Source organism: Pogonomyrmex barbatus, unplaced genomic scaffold, assembly GCF_055798465.1.
Source record: "Pogonomyrmex barbatus isolate J1 unplaced genomic scaffold, ASM5579846v1 scaffold10, whole genome shotgun sequence".
Classification (NCBI taxonomy): domain Eukaryota; kingdom Metazoa; phylum Arthropoda; class Insecta; order Hymenoptera; family Formicidae; genus Pogonomyrmex; species Pogonomyrmex barbatus.
In genome coordinates, this window is record NW_028297099.1 from 3,134,545 (window position 1) to 3,155,038 (window position 20,494).

General features: G+C 34.6%; 2 protein-coding genes across 3 annotated transcripts; one reads left to right on the forward strand and one right to left on the reverse strand.

The window, feature by feature from the left end:
- Positions 1 to 8,158: 8,158 nt before the first annotated feature.
- On the forward strand, positions 8,159 to 19,007 carry Gycbeta100B (guanylate cyclase soluble subunit beta-1-like). 2 transcript variants are annotated; one of them, XM_011646572.3, is made up of 14 exons: positions 8,159 to 8,318; positions 8,574 to 8,647; positions 10,117 to 10,217; positions 10,310 to 10,428; positions 11,361 to 11,516; positions 11,765 to 11,918; positions 12,071 to 12,225; positions 12,938 to 13,066; positions 13,147 to 13,229; positions 13,625 to 13,795; positions 14,214 to 14,451; positions 14,701 to 14,841; positions 15,628 to 15,785; positions 18,515 to 19,007. In XM_011646572.3, the coding sequence occupies exons 1-14, from the start codon at positions 8,316 to 8,318 to the stop codon at positions 18,642 to 18,644; spliced, it is 1,812 nt and encodes a 603-aa protein (XP_011644874.3). In that variant the 5' UTR covers positions 8,159 to 8,315; the 3' UTR covers positions 18,645 to 19,007. The 2 variants fall into 2 exon arrangements, with proteins under 2 accessions (XP_011644874.3, XP_088941626.1); XM_089085500.1 differs by having other exon boundaries at positions 8,189 to 8,318; positions 8,574 to 8,651.
- On the reverse strand, positions 15,564 to 18,445 carry stops (SOCS domain-containing protein stops). The gene is made up of 2 exons (XM_089085501.1): positions 17,991 to 18,445; positions 15,564 to 17,490 (listed from the first exon to the last, which is right to left on the reverse strand). Exons 1-2 carry the CDS (start codon positions 18,118 to 18,120, stop codon positions 16,586 to 16,588), a joined length of 1,035 nt encoding a protein of 344 aa, XP_088941627.1. The 5' UTR covers positions 18,121 to 18,445; the 3' UTR covers positions 15,564 to 16,585.
- Positions 19,008 to 20,494: the final 1,487 nt, after the last annotated feature.

A 20,494-nucleotide genomic window follows, 5' to 3' on the forward strand; every position in this document is an offset into this window, starting at 1 on the left:
CTCGTATCTGTGCTATAGACGTAGGATAGGATATTCATCTCGATGTTCGACAATTCGAAGCGATCGATGTGTACCATTATCACGAGGAACGTTGCTTTGTGCCACAGCTGAATGTCAGTGGTCTGTCTAAAAGGAAGTCAGTTGGTCCGATCATTGCTCAGGAGATTCCCAACGGAAACGTGCCGTAAATTACAATCATTGTAGAGATCTGTGTAAATAATGGTGGAAAGAGAGAAAAACCACAAATACAAAAAATAAAACACACTGCACAAATAATGCAATTACAATGCTAGTGGGGCGATTCTCATAAAAAAACAAATATTTAATACGCAGCATCATGCGATGATATTTTTTTCTACATATATAAGTGTCGATAGGTTATTGCTGAGAAAATAATCACCCGATTGTGATAAAATGGGGGCAATGAGGATATAAATATCTTCTAAGAGCGACGCATATCGGATGTTGCAGAATCAGTACATTAAATCAGCGATTCATAGTTCATTAAGACCTCTCGAATTGTCTGGATGAATCTGTTGTTTTCATTGTTTGCACTGATTATTATTTAATAAATTAACCGCTAAGTCATTGTAATAATGCATAATAGACATAATTTATTACTACGTTGTGTATTACTAAAAGAACTGTAGATTTTAGTAAATTGCATTTACTTGTGTATTGGTATATTTTAATTTATGAATTCAGAATTAAATCTCATTGCAAATAATTGCGAAATACTTTTTATATATTTTTATTTATTAATATTGAAGTGGTAGATAGTAACAGAAATAAAAATTATGTTTAACATATGAATTAAAATAAATGGAAGCTCTAGTTAAAAATATAAAATATACTGTTTCTAATATTATAGTTATTTTGTCATGATGCGCGTATTTATAATACACAATTGTAGCAACAATGCGTATTACTCAAAGATTACAAATTTAATTAATTAAATGAGCGCGAAAATATATTATTATACGAGTTTGTAAACATGCATACGCGATATTAACGTGCATACTAGCCATACGTATAATGCATTCCATTAATAACCGCAGACAACTGATCCGCGCGTGGTCAAAGGAACGTGTAATACTCTGCTGTTTCAAATCGAATTACATATAACCATTAGTGACTGCATTTTTGGCAGCATATTGAAACGCCGCGAATGCGAAAATACGATTTGTAGAATGTGTTTTCCATTTGCCAGATTATCTCCATTCACCAGATGTGAAATTTGACTACAGTCTCATGGTTTTTCTCTTTTACTATGCAATTTTTGGTTTTGTTTTTCGTTTTTCCCCTACCTCTACTCTTTCTCCCTTTTTTCATTCTCTCTCTCTCTCTCTCTCTCTCTCTCTCTCTCTCTCTCTCTCTCTCTCTCTCTCTCTCCTTTGTCCCCTCTCCTCTCTCCTCTCTCCTCTCTGCTCTCTCTCATTTGCTCTCTTTCGCTCTTTTTGGAAAATTTATTCACCGTAAAGACTACATTTTTATTTGCTGAGTTTGCGCTTACAGTATCGCAACGATCTCATGTTTCTTTCCTGCGTATAATTTTAAAACAATTTACGTATATCTTGCTTACAATTGCAAGAGGTCTTTATTCGCGCGAAGAGAAAACGTGCCCTATTTTAAAAACAAATTTATAATATTTAGAAGAGACAGGAATAATATTACATAATTTTATTTCAGTGTAAAATATAGTTTATATGACTCCTAATGCATGATAATGTAAACTTAAAAAGTCGCTATTTATTTAAAAAATGGATTTTACATTTTTATATTTAATGCTTTTCTTTTATTAATAAGTTATGTAATATAAGAGCTTTTATTTTAACTCACGAATATATCTATGTGATTTAATATAATATGATCACGGTTCGCTAAGTTTTTTCACCTTCTTTTAATCACGATGAGTTCCAGCTTATCTTAAGACACAGCTGAGCCGCTGAGTTAGCAATACTTATCCAAGCTTACTGGTCACTTTCTATTTATCTTTTAAGGAGGAAAAGAGGAAAAGAGATTTATCCCACTTTATATATGTACTTGTGTATCTTCTTTTCTTTTTATAAATTATGTAATTTATTCTGCGGTAGTAATCAGAATCAAAATGTTTTTAATAATTGGTTGTCGTTACGTATTTTCGAAGAAACTTGTAAATATATATGCATTATATATATAAATGCATATCTTGGCACTTTCTGAAGAAATACCAAAGATTCTGGATTACGATACAATAATACACGACACAATGTTTATAATGCAGCTTTCATGACTAAAATGCATATTATTAAAGATAAATACAAGAAACAACGAGTAGATAATTTTTGTAAACAAATTAAGTTGTTGGAAATATTTGTTCTATTAAAAAAAGAAGTGTACGTGAGTTAGTAACAAGCCCACATAAACTCAGAAATTATCCTAAAGGACAGCCTCATAAAACTTGGTGATCAATAACTGTCTGGTGATCAATAACTTAAGCGAGCGTTGACGGTGAGATTATCAAGACGCATCGTTTTTGTGATGATGGAAATGTGACTTTTTATTAGCAATCTGGAGTCATATTTGTTAGATTTTCTTTCCGTAAAGAAATTCCTTTAAATTAACGTGAAATTGTAGACTAAAAAATAATTTACTAATCCAGTATTGTTGTACAACACAATATCAGACTGTATAATGCATAGAAAAATGCGAGCCGTTTGTTAAAAAACTAGCTACCGTCAGTCACCTAACTATAGCCAGTTACAAATTGCTATGACCTCGCTGACAAGTGAGTTCGTGGAAGAAATATTCCGTGTAATAGTTTCCCGTATATTTTCTACCTTTTCAGAATTTCATGGAACAACTTTCCGGAAAATAGCGAAGTATTATGTATTCTTGTCGCGTTGGGACCGGTTACTGCTGCATATCGAAGAAAAAGGTTTGATATGCGATGCCCGGACAAAATTCCGTGCAAATACGAATGATACTTTCATGATAACGCAAATCGATTATCCTCTTCGTTTATTTGTGCATCCATTAACTGTTCCATTACGTACAATTACAATAATTAGGGCACGATAATAATCACGCATTTTAAAAATTAATATACGTATTTGTATTTTAGTTAATATACGTATGAAATTATGTATATATTACAAATGCTTATCGTTTTTTTTTTTTTATATTAAATTTTCATATAACAGGGAGCAAGGGAGAGATATTGATGATATTAGTATTTATATCTTTATTAGAGTACACAGTTACATATTTCACATATTCAAGTCACTAGAAGCTCTTTATTGTATGCATTCTCGAAGATTTTATAGCTCGATAGGAACGAAACAAAGCGATTTTCACTCCCCTTTATTTCTTTTTTTCCTGTTTGCTCCACGCGCGTGCATCTGATGGCTTTCCTCAAGGCATGATATACTATTTTCTAGAATTGTTTTCACACACACACATCCATATTATAGCGATATGAATCATCGTGTAGAACACATATCTTTTATGTTCTTTCTTTAGATTATAGTCGCAGAACTTATATTTCAGACATAAACGAAGTCATGTTATATATTCTATCGGATTATTTAACTGTAAAAACTTTATTACTAGTTTTATTGCTACTTTAAAAGTTATAAAAATCATAGATTTTTTTCACGTGCGTAATACTTTTTTATAAATTATTTTCAGTGCTTTTCACATTTATTTAATAAAATTATAAGAACATATTTATTTCGCTTGCAGCTATGAATATTTCTTCGAACCAATATTTGAATTGATTGAAATTGGTTAAACACATACAAATGTAATAGCAAATATCCAGAAATAGGGAGCTTTAGTTTTCGATGATTTTATTTATCTTCGTCAGATGCTGCAAGTAGAAGAAGCTGCATATCGTATGAATACACCAAATATACGAATCTCTCTTGAAATTCTAGTTTTGCAAGATAGAAATTTGGGTCACGTATCGAAATTTCAAGACTACCTTTACTCGATTTATTTGTACTTTCGACTTCAGCCGCGCAAAAGATTTCATTTTAATTGAAGTGATCTTAATGGGCACGCTTCGTGCGCCAGTCGAATCTACAAGCGCAAAAATCGTGTAAGTCGATATTAATCTTCGCCTCCTGGCAAGATCATGGAAAAGAGGGAAATTGATGGTTGCGCGAAGATGCCGCCCTACGAACATTATCACGCTCCTTGCCCGAAGTGTCGTTTCATTATAAAAATCGACAAGGGACAGGATGGAATCTGCCATCGTCGACCTCCATCAGGATATAAAATCGATAATGCAGGTCATCGAAAGGCATCCGGTGACGTCAGTTATCTCTATGTTATGGCCACCATTATCGCGAGCTTCGGCTGGTACACGCATTTCTCGATCTTCCCCGGCAGAGGGAAGACCCGGTCATCGATATTCGGCGCGTGACGGTATTTTTAATTAAGTCCGGGGTGCTATTTATCATTGTCGAGGTCGGCTGAAGGATCTACGTGAAAGTCATTGATTAACTACTTTCGGATATGGGAGAGCAGCTGAAAGTGATAATGATAAATTAATTGGCTGCCATGTAAAACCAAAGTTTGTTTCGGAATTAAAATACTTTTTGAATCAACTGCACTCTTCGGCATCGTTGCACGCGTAATTGAATCAAATTTTATTCTAATAAATATGTTTCAAGATAAATTTGTTGTTGATTACTTTGAAATATCGATTCATAGAGAACAAATTTATCGTACATAACACATATGCAGCGAGATTCTTGCACACATATCACATCAATTGGATTATATGTTTTTCGTATGTAATAAGTGATTAAGCGTTTCCGCCGCAAAAATACGTAGTATGCAATATACGATTCGCGAAATAGCTTTGCCATTTCCGTTTCATCATTAATTTTTTAACAGGTTTATCTCCGAGTGGACAACGAAAGCAATACAGCTTTATTTCAAAGGGCTATCGAAGGGTAATCAGATTGTGTTCAGGAGTTATGTTTATTTATATAACATGCGCTTAAGAGGGCGGTAGATAAATTTACGAGGCGCCTGAACGAGTAGTTGGTAGTGAAATATCAAGTGTTACCTTCACTGTCATGACTCTATTTCAACGCAATTTATATTGTAGGCGTAGGAGGTTGAATAATTATTAAAGTGCTCGGGTTATTTCCTTATTATTTACATAGTAATAATGTATAAGCGGGTATTTGCATTAATAATCACAACACTATTACAGTTTCTTATTACTCTCTTGATTTAAAGTTGAATAATTTAAAGTATCTAGTTAAAGAGTGATTATTGATATACATTTTTCGTCATTTTTATTCGATCGTTTTTATCAACATCGATTTTATCGTGGAAATACTGTTCAACATATTATAGATTATCATATATTTTTATAGACTAAAATGTAAATCAAAAACTTAATTTTATTTTATCATATATTTTTATGCACAACTGCTTCTTTGATATAAAATTTTTAAATCCTTTTGAAAGAATAAATGTCTCATCGTAGTCGTAATCACTAGCTGAACTAATTTTATGGTTGAAAGGATTTATAGCAATTAGCGTATCTCATGAAGTTCTCTATTATATTTCCGAAATATAATAAAGAACGCGCTCCCCTTCATTCTTATTGCTTTAATAATCGGGCTCCAATCAATTCTCCGGCACCCGCAGATTCCTCTATCACCCGTGAATCACTCCAAACCATTTAATCTTGATGGTCGATAGCCATGCGTTTCATTTGACGGTCGATGCGATTGGCTCCCTCGGACGCGACGCAATTCATGAAATTGGAAGCCATGCATCTCCATCCACTTATAGATCGCGCATTGCTCTTACATTTTTTAAATCGAACGTCATTGATAATTTCAACACTGACTTAATAAATCGTGGTACCGCCGTTGGTCGAGTGCTTTTTCATTTTTTCATAACGCCTGTGCACATCCCGCCTTTTTCATCGATTGTATTTTATTGTCGAACGTGTTCACCGGCTGAAATTTTTACTTTTACTTCTTCGGATTCGTATGTAACGCGTCCACGCGTTAGAATGATACGATTGGTGGATCAATAAGAACGAAGACGAACGATGTTTTCATCGTATTTCTGGAAAATTGAGTACTAAGGAGAGAGAGGTGGAACCATTTTCGTTTTACACAATGAGAACGAGGTCGCTGCAACTCCCTTAGGAATGCTACGTACGCCGTAGTGATAAAAGCATTCCGCCAAGTGCGACGATAGATACGGAAATAGGTATAACATTGCCCATTCCTTTGCTAGAAGCAATAATGAAATAATAAAAAAAATCGCTATTTTGGGGGTAACTGAATTCTCATGCCACATGGATTTATAAGATTTTTATGCGGCAGCTCATTTTTTTCTATTAGTCAATAACCGATATTGATCGCACTTCACAATGAAGTCAAGGAATCAATGAATAGACCGATTTCCTGCAAAAATAATATTATCGATATTATATTTAAAATTAAGGTTAATTTTTTTTATTCCTTTTTTTTATCTGGAAGGAACATTGTACGATATATAATTAGTGACTAAGCATTTTTAAATTATCACTCTTCCGTACGTCCCTCTTCCATACGTGTTTTATAGCGTTATTCAGCATAGTACTGAATGAAATGAGGTCACTTTGAATAGTTAACGCCAAAGACACTATCCTCGTGCAATTCCTACGGAAAATTTCTCTCGAGGATTTGCCAAGCCTGAAACTTTATAATGTGAGTTCAATTCTTGAAGATTTTTCTTGGAAAAAGACTTTTTTCAATCTTCTACTGCGCGCACTTAAATTTTTGCTATTTCCTAAACTTGGAGATTTTTTTCATCAGTATTAATCGAATTTAAGAATGTGACTCAATATAAGTTATCATTAGCGATAAAGTTGCAACGTAAGCGAAAGAAAGTATATTATTATTTTAAAAATAAGAAAAAATTCAGTAATTTAATATTTAATTTTGCTGACGCTAATAATATCTCTTTTATAATTATTGTAACTCAATTAGTTTATTCAAATAACAAGACTACTATCTTATTATCTTAACTAGCATAGTGATATGCGCTGCGGTTTACTTCTTTCGGTAAATATTTTGTAATAAATTTTTCTACAGTGTTATTTATTATGTAAATTAATGACATCAAAGTGATATTATATTCGATCTGCATGCCTGATTTGAAGCAGATTTAATTGACGAGACGTAATTTATATCATCGTAATTAAATTCATTGGTCGCATTAAATAGACTTTTCAAAGATAGAATATTTGTATAATATCCAACTGAATGTTATTGAAACAGTATAACAAAAGTGGACCCATAATTCTACCGTAGAAATTATTCGCGTGCAGTATTTGCATGATGAAATAAATTTCAGTTTGTTATTATATCATTAATTGTAATTTAAGCCAAACGCTGTCATCAATCTATTTTAAAGTTAGTTGCTTATAGTTATACTAATGTATGACATATAGTTAATATCATTGAAATAATTTATGCGCATTTATCTTCAAATGCTGTTAAGAAAATGTCATCAAATAGCACATAAATTACGTATTGATCCTCTCAGTGCTAGAGAAAAAAAATCAGCTTGAAGAAATCGCTTGTTACTACGAGAGAGAAAGAGAGAGAGAGAGAGAGAGAGAGAGAGAGAGAGAGAGAGAGAGAGAGAGAGAGAGAATTCATGTAAGAACCCCTTATGCTGCAGTTTGAAACTTCCTAAACGATGTTTCCCAACATTCATGGCACCAGAAGGTTGCATTTCATTACGTCATCACTCACTACGTACTCACTTGCGCAAAAAGTATCTTATCTGCCTTTATTTTTTCGTTGGTCGGAAAACTCAGATTAATTAAAAATAAATAGCCCTTCGACCGCATAAAAGAGATTAGAAAGTTAGAGCTGCGTATCGAAATGTGGAAGTTCACGACTCCATATCGTAAGCGAGCGAGTTGTGAGCTGACAGAAGTCGTTCCCGTTCGTTAATCTCACGAAGGTCTTATAAGTATTCATTCGCGAAGTTATAGCGCCGCCGGCTCCGCTGTGCCGCGGCAAAGCGGATTGGGAGAACCGAAGGGTGGTGTACGGCTCGCTCGAGGGCGGCTCGTGCAAGAGGAGCACAACTAGGGTGGTATCTAGGGGGCGCAGCCGCGACGACCGGAAAATCGATACCCATCGTGTGCCGGCGAACGAGACGGGCCGTCTTCCAGTACGCGGCTCGTGGGCACGAGGTAAACGCGGCGATTACCGGATCGGCAATCGGAATGGAGTGACGCGTGAGAAGTGAGATCAGCCGTTTGTTGTCTCCAGTCCGATTGTCAGGAACGCAGCAGTATGGTACGTCCGTGCGGAAGACTTGATGACTCGATAATGGCACGCGACGTCGGCGGGATGACGCGCGGGTGCTGGCGATCTTGCTACCGATCTTGCATTCGAAGCGAACGGTGATAGATCCGCGACGTATCCGCCACCGGTCACGTGAGAGACGCATTCGCGTTCAGAGCCTGTCAGCACCTGCGACGTCGACGGCGAACGCGTGCGTTCACCAACGGTGAATTACAATTATGTCATTTCTCTTCCTTGTTTGTGTAGTACGGTTTTGTGAATTACGCCCTCGAGCTCCTGGTCGTGAAGACCTTCGGCAACGAAACGTGGGAGACGATAAAGTAGGTAAAGAATAAGTAACCCGTCTCCGATGCCTTCCATGTTTTTTTCTCTCGCACGTTTTTTTTTTTATACCACCTCGTGGCGTTTCGCTTGGCTTCGGATAATTAATTAAATATTGACATAGATCAGCAGAGAGGACAGTTTATACATGAGAGTGGTATGCCACTTTATTACAATCTGTATATATGTATACGATGCTATATTGCATTTATATGTGTTCATTAAGATTGATGTACCACATGTGACTTTTTTTGCTGTCTACTAATATTGAGGCTTATGGAAATATCACATTTCTCGTACTTTTTCACTTATATTCACTCTTATATCTGTAAATTATATTAAAAATTGTTAAATATTTTGAAAATTTTCCATTTCTGTAAAAAGTTTTATTTTATTTTATAAAAGTAAAAATTGTAGACTCTCAATTTATTCAAAAATATAAGTTTAAAAATACAAATTAATTTTTTTATTGATTATCACGTGATAATCGATAATTTAATTAAAAATATTCTTAGCTCTTAAAAATATTCTTAAAAATATTTTTATATTTATTTCAAAATGCAGATTATTTTACGAGTAAAATGGGCATCGTTTAAATATATCTATAAGAGAGTTAATTTGTTCGCCCTAAATGAAGTTTAGTAATACCGTCCACAAAATTGGGTTGCAGAATAATGTTAGCTAATGTCGGAGGTATCATCTGGTTTTATAGCAACATCATAACACAATTAGAATATAATGTACAACGTTTAACATGAATTAAGATATAAGAATAACGTTAAAAAACAAATTGGATTTTAATTATGACAAACTTAGTAATGTTACTTCAAAAAGGGCTTGAATTTTATTTAAAATGTAATCTTACAATTTTTAATCTTTTTAATTAATTCTTATAAAACTTATTATCTGTCCTTATGATATTATTAATTTTCTTATTATTAATATTATTTTTATCATTTATTCTTGTTATGCATTTATTTTTTATAATTATTGTTGTTTTTTTATCAATATTTCCTTTTTTGAGGAATTTTTCTGGAAAATATTGTAAATTGTTCTGTGACATGAATATTGGTAAGCTGTTGCAGAAGCTTTTAAAAGACGTTGAGGTAAGCTCTAAGTGACACCTGATATCCATCTCAAAGAATCAAACCACTTTGAACTGTTGACACGTAAATTAAATGACAGCAAGATCGCATAAAGCGCTTACTAAATTATCAAGTTTTTAAAGTTCCTATAATGTGATTAAATATATGAAGATCTATTTAGGATTTAAGATTGTCTGATGTAGAATAATTGTATTAATTTGTAATTAACTTGAAATAATAACAAACATATGCAAAATATAATAAATTTGGAAATGGTTTAAATAACGATAGAATTTGTTTAAATAATATATGTATATTACGTATTGTTTTAGTATTATTATGTCTATTTTATTGGATTTTTATCGATTGTATTGATGATTTAGAAAAGATGCGGCAGTTAATATGGAAGGACAGTTTCTGGTACGACAAATCTACGAAGATGAAATTACGTATAATTTGATATCCGCTGCTGTCAATAAGCTTAGTACGTATACTTTTGTGATTGCGACATAATCTATCGTGCACGGATTTATTTACAACAGAAAATTTTATTAGATTTTACATCTTATACTTTAGATATTCCAGCCGATGAAATACTTGAATTATTTGGTCGAATGTTCTTCGAGTTCTGCCAAGATTCCGGTTATGACAAGATTCTTCAAGTTCTTGGAGCAACACCTAGAGATTTTTTGCAGGTAAATCTTGAAGGTTGTCCACATTAATTCTAGATTTCTCTGAGATCTTGAATAGTTCAATGCACTTGGCCATACAGGTTTATTGATACGAAAAATCTTATACTTAACTTGATTTCTCTTATGCTTTAGAATTGCATTGCGGACAACTTTAATAATCGTTAAAATGCATTTGGTATATTATTAATATAATTTTCCGTTAAAAACATTTGCTAAACTAGTCATAGATAGTTTAGGATACACGTGGATACATTATATGAATAAATTAAAAAGCTTCATTATTGAAATTACCCCTATAATTTTATATTTTCTATCCGATAAATATATAATTAAATTAATAATTATTAAATTAATAATTTATTAATAATTATTATTAATAAATTAGCATACGTTATTAGTAACGTTATGAAAAATAAATATAAGCAGTACAATTATTTGTTAAAAACTTAATAAAAATTTTAATTTATATTACCGTGCTCTGAATTTTAAAGGTATATTCAATCTCTCTCAATTATTCATTTCAATATAGAAGAGAACAACGCAATTAAATCCAGCACATGTCATTTTTTATTTTCTACAGATTTTTATTCATATTATTTCGTTTACACTTTGCAACATAACATTGAGAATAGTCGGATAAAAATGTTTTAAATATCAATATAAGCTATTGCACAGAACTACATTCTCATTCTGTTATCTTTTCCTTAATTTTTTATTCTCTTCGATATATCAACTATGCAATATATAATATTTAATGCATATCTAATAAAAGTAGGAATTTGTTCAAATGTACTTATATGGATTATATTACCCTAACATTGAGATTATTATTCTTATCAAAGGTATACATTTTAAATTCATATTCGATATTGGAAACAATGTATTATATATATTCGTTATCGGATACATGCATACACGTCAATATTACATTGCAGAATCTGGATGCGCTTCATGATCATTTGGGTACGTTATATCCGGGCATGAGGGCACCATCGTTTAGATGTACAGAGAGACCAGAGGATGGTGCGCTTATCTTGCATTATTATTCGGATCGACCTGGTTTGGAGCATATCGTTATTGGAATTGTTAAGGTACTCCATTTTTCCACCGATAAAAATATAATTCGTTATGTCGGATCTGAGAAATCGTGGAATAAAATTCAATCCTTGAATATTCTGGAAATGTAAATTCAATATTGGAAAAATTTTTCTCCAGAAAATATCGCGCGCGAGAGAAAATAAAAGTATAGCAATGATTTTATTTAAGGAGAGAACGTCTTACGATTAGTCGATGGTGTGAGAAAAATTGTAGAGGAAATTTCGATTTATGTTTGAAATAGACGGTCGCGAAAAAACTGCACGGTACGGACGTTGACATGCAGATAGTGAAGACTAAAAGCGAATGCGATCATGTGCAATTTCTCATAACTGACACATCAGGGCCAGGAGTTGTATCAAATCCTATGATCGCTGAGCTGGAAACATTGTCTGTTGGTAAGTGGTTGTTGTTATTTGTTATAAAAAAAAATTGGCACAAATTATTGGACAATAAAATCATCAAGCGTATTGTGAAATATAATATATTAATTATAAAGATGTGTTTTCATCATGAGGATAATAAAGAATTTCTTAACAAATTGTCGTAGAGCCAAGGGTCAGTCCAACGACATTTTGTCGAGTTTTTCCATTTCATCTAATGTTTAATCGGGACCTTACGATAGTTCAAACCGGATGTACCATAACTCGTGTTATACCGCGCGTCTGCAGCGGTCATTGCAAACTAAACGACATTCTCTTAACTGTGAGTTAACGAGTATCCAACTATAATCTATTTGTTATAGTGTATGTATTTTTGGCCTCTCGTTTGTTTTAACACAGACGTAATTCTGTAATACTTTCATGTATTTTGTACATCATATACGTATATTTTTGATTTTCAATACTTTGCATTTCATAAATTAATAAATCCGGATTAACAGATTAAAAGTTTTCTCGCTGTTTCTCCTTGCATTATTAATTGTTACAACTTAAAAATTTATGAATAATAAATAAAAATTATTACTTGATAATATCACTTCAGCATTAACACTGCATATTCGCGTGAACAAAGTATTACGTGTCTGCATTGATATCGATCATTAATTTTCAATAAACCTTACTAATTGTTGTCAAAGGAATTGCATTAGTGCACAGTGAATTGCGCCTGCCATTACATATATATCCATAAGCATGCGAACGTATTTCAAATGCAGCTTATTGTGATGAGCACAGAGCGGGTTGTCCAAGCCGACCATTTAACACAATTTGCATTATTGTTCATGCGTTTCAAATGTAATGTTGTCAATTATCATTATAATCGCTTATTTTAAAAATTGTGGATACATCGAGTGCGTATTATATTAATGTAATTTTATTTAAAATACCTGCAATATTCAATTTTGATATACGTAGATCAATTTAATAAACTATTACACGAAATTGGGTTAATTAGCTGTCATTTCGAATTTTCATAGGTCAGACCGCACCTGGAATTAACATTCGAGAATATATTGTCGCATATTAATACGGTATATGTGTTAAAAACGAAAAAGGGAGTTATGCGTGTCGATGCTTCAGAGGAGTATTCTAATTTACGTTTAAAGGTCAGCATTTCATGAAGATAAATCGAGGATAAAGGGATAGGACTTATGCAGAATACTTTACGATTTAATAATTATTTTAGGGGCAAATGTTGTATATACCTGAGACCGATTTAGTCATCTTTCTGTGTTATCCAAGTGTTATGAATCTGGATGACTTAACCAGGTAAGGCCTATGTAATCCTTCTATAAATCTATTAATCGCTTTTCTGTTGCGAGAAGTCAGCGGATATACATATATAACGGGACAGAAAAGTATATATAGCTCATTAGCATAAACTTCTGCGCAACAACATCGTCATTGGAAGACTTATTAAACTTGTTCTTTCTTCCTTTGCGGAAAGGAAAGTTGCGTCTTTTACTAATAATCTTATATCTCTCGGTCAGCTTTGAAATCTTTTGTTCGTCCATATTAAGCGTAATTGATTAAAGTTTCGTATTGACATTGACCAAAAGTTTTATACGTGACGTATTACTTGATACGAAGTGAAGGGTAGATTCGTTATCACGCATGACAAACGCCGTCGCAATATAGTCCCGTTGTTGTTCTTTCGGCTTCAGGCGAGGTCTGTATTTGAGCGACGTCCCTCTGCACGACGCCACTCGAGATCTGGTCCTGATGTCGGAGCAATTTGAGGCGGATTACAAACTGACGCGCAACTTGGAATTACTCACCGATAAGCTGCAACAGACGTATCGCGAGCTCGATGGCGAGAAGCAGAAGACCGACAGGTAAAGATCTCCGCCCACGGCACTTCCTGATTATCCAGCGAATCCTTGCCGTCAGACTGTTCGCCGTTTATCAGTAACACGATTACGCGAGATCTGCGACTCTCCTTCCTCCGCAGCGAATTGCCTCGCAGGAAGTCTCTTCGATGAAAATTAACGGAAATAGATTTATGATGAGATACGATACCGCAAAAGGAAGGGACCGACTTCCGCTTGCGGAAAACGGACTTCTGAGGAAAACAGAAATCTTTTCTGAGATTTCCCGCAACTGAAACTTTCCGTCGAAACTACCTAAATTCAATCTTTCAACTGAGAAAATTTTGCCGAGAACTGTTCGCGAATGTTAATCCGATTAGGCAAAACTAGCGCGCGCGACGGAAACTTGCGACGTTGAATAAAAGATCATCTGTATTCCCTGTAGGTTGCTTTACTCGGTGCTTCCTATTTCGGTGGCGAACGAGCTCAGGCATTCAAGACCGGTACCGGCAAAAAAGTACGATTGCGTTACCCTTCTCTTCTCCGGTATAGTCGGTTTTGGAGCTTATTGCGCCGCTCACACAGACTCCAACGGCGCTATGAAAATCGTTAACATGCTCAATGAATTGTACACAGCTTTCGATGTGTTGACTGATCCGAAAAAAAATCCCAACGTGTATAAGGTAAACATTTGCGATAAATTTAATTTTTTCAATTAAATATCTCGAGATTGCTAGATGCAACGTGATAAATTATTGTATATTTTTATATAATAAAGTTTTCCATATAAAAAAACCTTTTTTATTACGAATATTTATAAAAATTATAAAAACAATGAAAACCTTATGACGTAGTTATTCATAAATTTTATTCATGTAATAATATTCTTTGATGTGTCTCGGATTTTCATTCATCGCTTTTGGTTGATCTAGGTGGAGACTGTCGGTGATAAATATATGGCAGTGAGTGGATTGCCGGAACCCTGTCGTTGTCATGCACGATGCATCGCCCGTCTAGCGTTGGACATGATGGATCTCGCGGCGGACGAAGTGCAGATCGATGGAGAACCCGTGGTATGTACAAGCTGTCTGCACTCCACTCGATATATTTTGCTATACGACACAAAACGCTTTGATAACATGTTCTGAAAAGAGTTGACAGTATAAGTCAATTTAAGATTGGATGTTAAATATTATACGTCACAATGGTCAAATGGACGAAGAAGTTAAGACCGTAAAGGGAATTATCGCGACGATCTGTTCGTCGACTTTTATAGAAAGTTGAAATCTTCGTACCTCTTTATACAATTTTATATATATATATATATATATAAAATTGTATAAAGAGGTACGAAGATTTCAATATATTATATATATATATATATACTGTGCGTGCAAATCATCTGCCCGTTTCCCGAGAGACAGATGGCATGTTTCACTACTATTTTTGTATTTCTTCACTAGAGACTAATTTCTTTGTCCAAGTTCAATGCAGTTCTCACGTTACTTAAATATTTAACAATTGATCATGATCATGATCATGAGAAATAATATTCTCTGTAACTCACAATTCAATTTTATGGAAAAGAAGATAGAATCGATACAATTTGCTAATAAATTCAAATTCTACAAGAATAAAAAATTAAAAGAAAAGACTCAATTTAAAATGTTTTTTATTTATATTATTAAAAATTTTAAATTATTCTATAATTTAAATTGATTTACTACGTATTTGTTTGTAAAAAATATTTTTATAAAAAATATACATAAGAGGAATAAAAAATATCGAAACTATATTTCTTTTTAAACTTTTGTTCATACATAATATTATATTGATATATGTTGTTTCTTTTCTTACAGAAAATTACAATTGGTATACATAGTGGAGAAGTTGTTACTGGCGTAATTGGTCATCGTATGCCTCGTTATTGTTTGTTCGGAAATACTGTAAATCTTACAAGTCGAACAGAGACCACCGGCCAGCCTGGAAAAATTAACGTTTCGGAAGACGCTTACAGGTAAAAATGCTTACAAATATTTTAAATATTTTTAATATATAAGCATACATACATGTATATATTCACAAATATTTAAATAATTATTTTATATAATAAATTATGTTTAAAATTTTATTTCTTATTTTTTAATTATATTTTATACATAACTTTTTATAATATTTTCTCTTTCATTTGGTTTCCTTCAAATTGAAGAAAGTTTCTAACGGATTACAACTTCGGTTTCTCGACCATGTACATATTACATGCTCTCACGACATACTTTTCGCTATTCTTAAACATTTCTGGTATTCGCATTTCGAGCGGACAAGTACTTCTTACAAAGCATTTTTCTAGTTCTCAAGATTCATTAAAGTAGCGACATTGTAAGATACTTCACCCGACCTTTTGAACTTGACTTTTTCTGAAACCTTAGATCTTAGACCTACTTGAATGATTCGTGCTCATGCAGCTTCGCTTTCGTATAGCACAAATGTTGCGTGAAATCTAATATATGTTTAAATATAGGATTCGTATTTATCAAAGTCTTCGTCTTATAATTTCGTTTCACTTTCTCTACATATTTTATCGAACTCTAGTTCAAGATTTAAACTTACACGATGACTCTGAGAGATTTCAATGCGCACGTTTGTTAAATCAATCAAATATATATTTTACTGAATAACAGTGAAATTTTAAAACATAATTGCGTATAATTCTAAAATATAATTGGATATGGTATAATAAAATATCTCTGAGATTCTATGCTGAAACAAAAAAAATAGACAGATTGCTTTTAACTTACAAATGAACGAGATTATCCGTCAATCTTGCAGTAGATCCAGATAATTTCTCAACGACTCTGGAATTTGCAATTTTTTAATTCCGTGAGGTAACGCCCAATTGTTATAAAGAGTCTCGCGGATTCGACAGCGACACAGATGCCTAAGTTCCGCCGGACGAAGCCCGCTACGTTCCGGAGGTATCAGATTTTGGTTCACCAAGTCGGGATATTGCTCGTGTAAAGACACGCTTAATATACCGCTGTGATGGGCGATGTGATCAGGAGTCCTGACGCAAGCGGTGGTCACAGTTCGTAGTAATAGCTTCAGGCAGATGAGCAACTGTTCCGGATAAATAATTTCCTTCTGACCTGGCTGCGCCTCGAATTCGCTGAGTTTCGTCAGAATAATTTCCATGGGCGACGGAGCCAATTTGTCGGACTCGACTGACGCGCCATAGCGCAGCATGATCAACAGGATGTCCGGCGCACCGTGTTGGATCGCGACCCTTAGAGGTAAAACCTGTCCGTACGACTCCATGGGTACGTCGATGAAACGTCTCTTTATCGGCGAGGACTCGCAACGGTACTCCAGCTGGCCGCTAATCGCATGATCCAAGAAGTACACCAGAGCCCGGATGTTCTCCTCGCGATCGTCGAAGTCACATTTCCAGCCGGATAGGAAGTGCGTTACGCGCGTGCCGAAGATTGCCCCGACAAACAATCGCTCGAATGTCTTCTCGCAGTAGAATATATCATTCAACAGTCGACTGACAAGCACGTTGTTGTTGATGTCCCAATCGTAACAGAGTTTTGCCGCCACGTACAGGACGTTGTGAAATTTGCCAAGCAGACAGACCGACCCGTTCTCCATCATCGTGATATTGTGATAACGCAGAGCCGAGAAAACGATCCTCTCGCACACATCCTGCTTGTCAAGATTTTCCGCTGGAAGCATCAAGTGGGCGTGATTGATAGTTCCATCGATTGGATAAAACGGCAAGTAAAAAAAGTCATAGAACTTCTCCGCGTAGACAGCGGGCAAGACAGAGATGCAAATTATCCTGGAATTCGTGGCGATGCGTTTTACGGCGCGTGGTATTTTTCACCGTTACTGCAACGGCATTGGCAAAACAACGAAGACAAATAGAAAGGATTAGACATGATTTAATGTAACGATAAGATCATAATGGGCGACGATATCTCTCTGTTTCAGGCAAAGCGCCGCGGAGAAGGATAAAAATTTAACGGATAAAACTATCGTCATTAACATCACGACACCACGACAGTGTCGATAAGAGAATTTAAGAATTTTCTGACAGGAGTGATAAAATGACGTTGCCGCTACTAATGATTATCGCTTCCCGACAGTGGTCTATTCGTCACTTGTACGATTCACGCATAAATATTCGCATATCACGCGACGTCGATATCATAAATCTTGTTACCTTCTGCACAACTGTTTATCACGTCCGTGAAATAATTGACCAGCTCTCGACGTTTGTATCGCGAGGCTAAGCAACTGCGTTCCATTTCCGAGAACAATCTATCGAAATAGCAATCTATCAACACCTCCATGTTATTTGAGTGAGTTTTTTAATTAGGCAACGCGAAACATATGCAGAATTCTATGGTGAATATTATTTCAGTGACACGTAAATATCGCGTTATGATCACGGTGAACGTTCACGTTTTAATGATTATCAGCAAAAGAAACAAGCCAGTACACACACGGCAAGATTAATTCGATTAGATGTAAAATACGCGTTTCGAAGGCTTCTTTGACGCCACCCTTTCTGAAACAATCTATATCTATGTCAGAAAAGACTGGTGCAGGCTTCTTATACATATACAAGTGTTAAAGCTTTTTTCAATACGACATAATTTATAATAATTTATAATAGCGTAAAAGGGGTAGTTTCAACAACGATTTAATGTTAACATTTTAAGAAACATTTATGATTTGTTGCAGGTATCTTTGCATGCCAGAAAATCAAGATCCGCAGTTCCTTTTGGAATACAGAGGTCCTGTTTCAATGAAAGGAAAATCCGAGCCTATGAACGTGTGGTTCCTGTCCAGAGAAAGAGAACTGACATCGTAAATCGTTACAGCAATGAATTTTATAGCAATAACTTCGAGAAATCAGTTTGATGATTAAAATTGATGTACGTCGTTACAAGTAAAATTCGTATATTTATTTAAAGAAGTTAATAATTAAGACAAAGTATTAACAATGAGTATATTCTATGTAAAAGACTCTCATGACCATGTACTATATGTTTAATTATATGCGGAAAAGTTTATAAAGAGTTTATTGTATTAGGACATTATCGATATTCCATGATTGTTCTCAAGTAAATTATAAAATCGAGCAACAACACTTTATCTTCGGCCCGACCGACTGTTCAGCAATTGTGAATGTACAAGGCAATCAAATATAATCGTTATTTATTTGGCGACATTACGACGGCAAAAGTTTCCTTTCCCGTTTCGCGCGACTCGATGTCACCCGACAAGTCATCGATAACCGCTTCCAGTGTGGAGGTCACGCGAGATATCCTGCCCTCTTAACTGAAAAAATCAACAAGACTAACCAGATGGGTAACCCACATTTTACTCGATTGGAAGAGGCGATGGAACCTGTTTTAGTCCCCTTTAAATCTTATATACGTTAGAAGATCGATCTGATAAATTTTACATTCCGTCCTAAAAACGCTAGTGATATTTATTTCTTCATTATGTAACATTAATTTATGTAAAATTTAAAAAGTGACGTATTAAAATATAGTGACGTATTAAAATATATCTTTATAAATGATTATATCATTTCTGCAAAATTATCTAATTTGCAGTAATTATTAACAATTATGCAATTGCATCCTTATATTGTACATAAGCGTAAAAATTTGCAACTTTTAAAGATAACATATACAAGTACATTTTAATGTTAAACTAGAGATTATGTTAAAATAAATAAATAATCATCAATGATTAATTTTAACACATGATAAAGCATTATCTAATAAGTAGACAGAATGTATCATTATTATGTATGATATACTATTTTGACATGTCTCAAAATTATGCGCTATATAGATTTTATTTAATTATTAGCAAAAAATAGAAGCTATTATTAACAACTTACATATTGTAGAAGTTCCTAACACCTTAAATTTTTTTTTAAATTCATGTTTGTCGAATAAATATGTAAATAAGCCTAAGAAATTTTATATACGATAAAAATTCTTAGAAAATAAAAATTAAATCGATAAGATGCATTTATGCTAAATAATAAAAAAATAAAAAAACAATCGGCTATTGATAGTACATGTTAAATACTATGTACCTTTTTTGATTCGCAATATTTTTACCAATATCTATGAACAGCAAATACCATTGCAGCGCGATTACTTGAATTACCGATCATTGTGGAAAGATGTTCGATAGATATCAAGCAGGCCATGGCCTGCGGGTGACCGCGCTTTCCATTCACACGGCCATTCACAGCCGTTGTGCGAATTACGGAGAATGGTCTAAGGAAGACACCGCCAGAAGAGAGGAAGATTCTGCAACATCGGCAGTGAAATTTTGGCAGGTGCACACCGACGACCGTGAGTGCACGCACACCTACGCGTGAGAAACAGCGCGTCCACGTGAAAGGCGGTGAACGGTAAAAAGTCAGATATTTAAATAGGGAACCGGATGGTCGATCCAGCGGGTGGCTCGGTAGAGGACGCCACAACTACCACTTAGCCCAGGTAGATACCTGTCTGACGACTATAAAGCCGACTTGAAGAGAACCCGTTCTCGTCCTTCCACGGTTCTCGCCTTTCTCCCTTCTCCCTTTCCATCAGCTCCGCACACCTTCTTCCCCTTAGACCCCGGCCCGATAGCTTCCCACTCCCCCTTTCGCCGTGGTCCCGGGGCCCGACTCCAGTCCCCACCCAGACC

Bases quoted from the DNA above. Each gene is read 5' to 3' on its own strand.
- Gycbeta100B (XM_011646572.3), top strand. The intron at 12,226-12,937 runs GTGAGTTAACGA...GAATTTTCATAG, and splicing joins TAAACGACATTCTCTTAACT to GTCAGACCGCACCTGGAATT. The intron at 15,786-18,514 runs GTAAAAATGCTT...GATTTGTTGCAG, and splicing joins GTTTCGGAAGACGCTTACAG to GTATCTTTGCATGCCAGAAA.
- stops (XM_089085501.1), bottom strand. From the start codon at position 18,120: ATGGAGGTGTTGATAGATTGCTATTTCGATAGATTGTTCTCGGAAATG. The intron at 17,491-17,990 runs GTAACAAGATTT...TGATGCTTCCAG, and splicing joins GATAAACAGTTGTGCAGAAG to CGGAAAATCTTGACAAGCAG.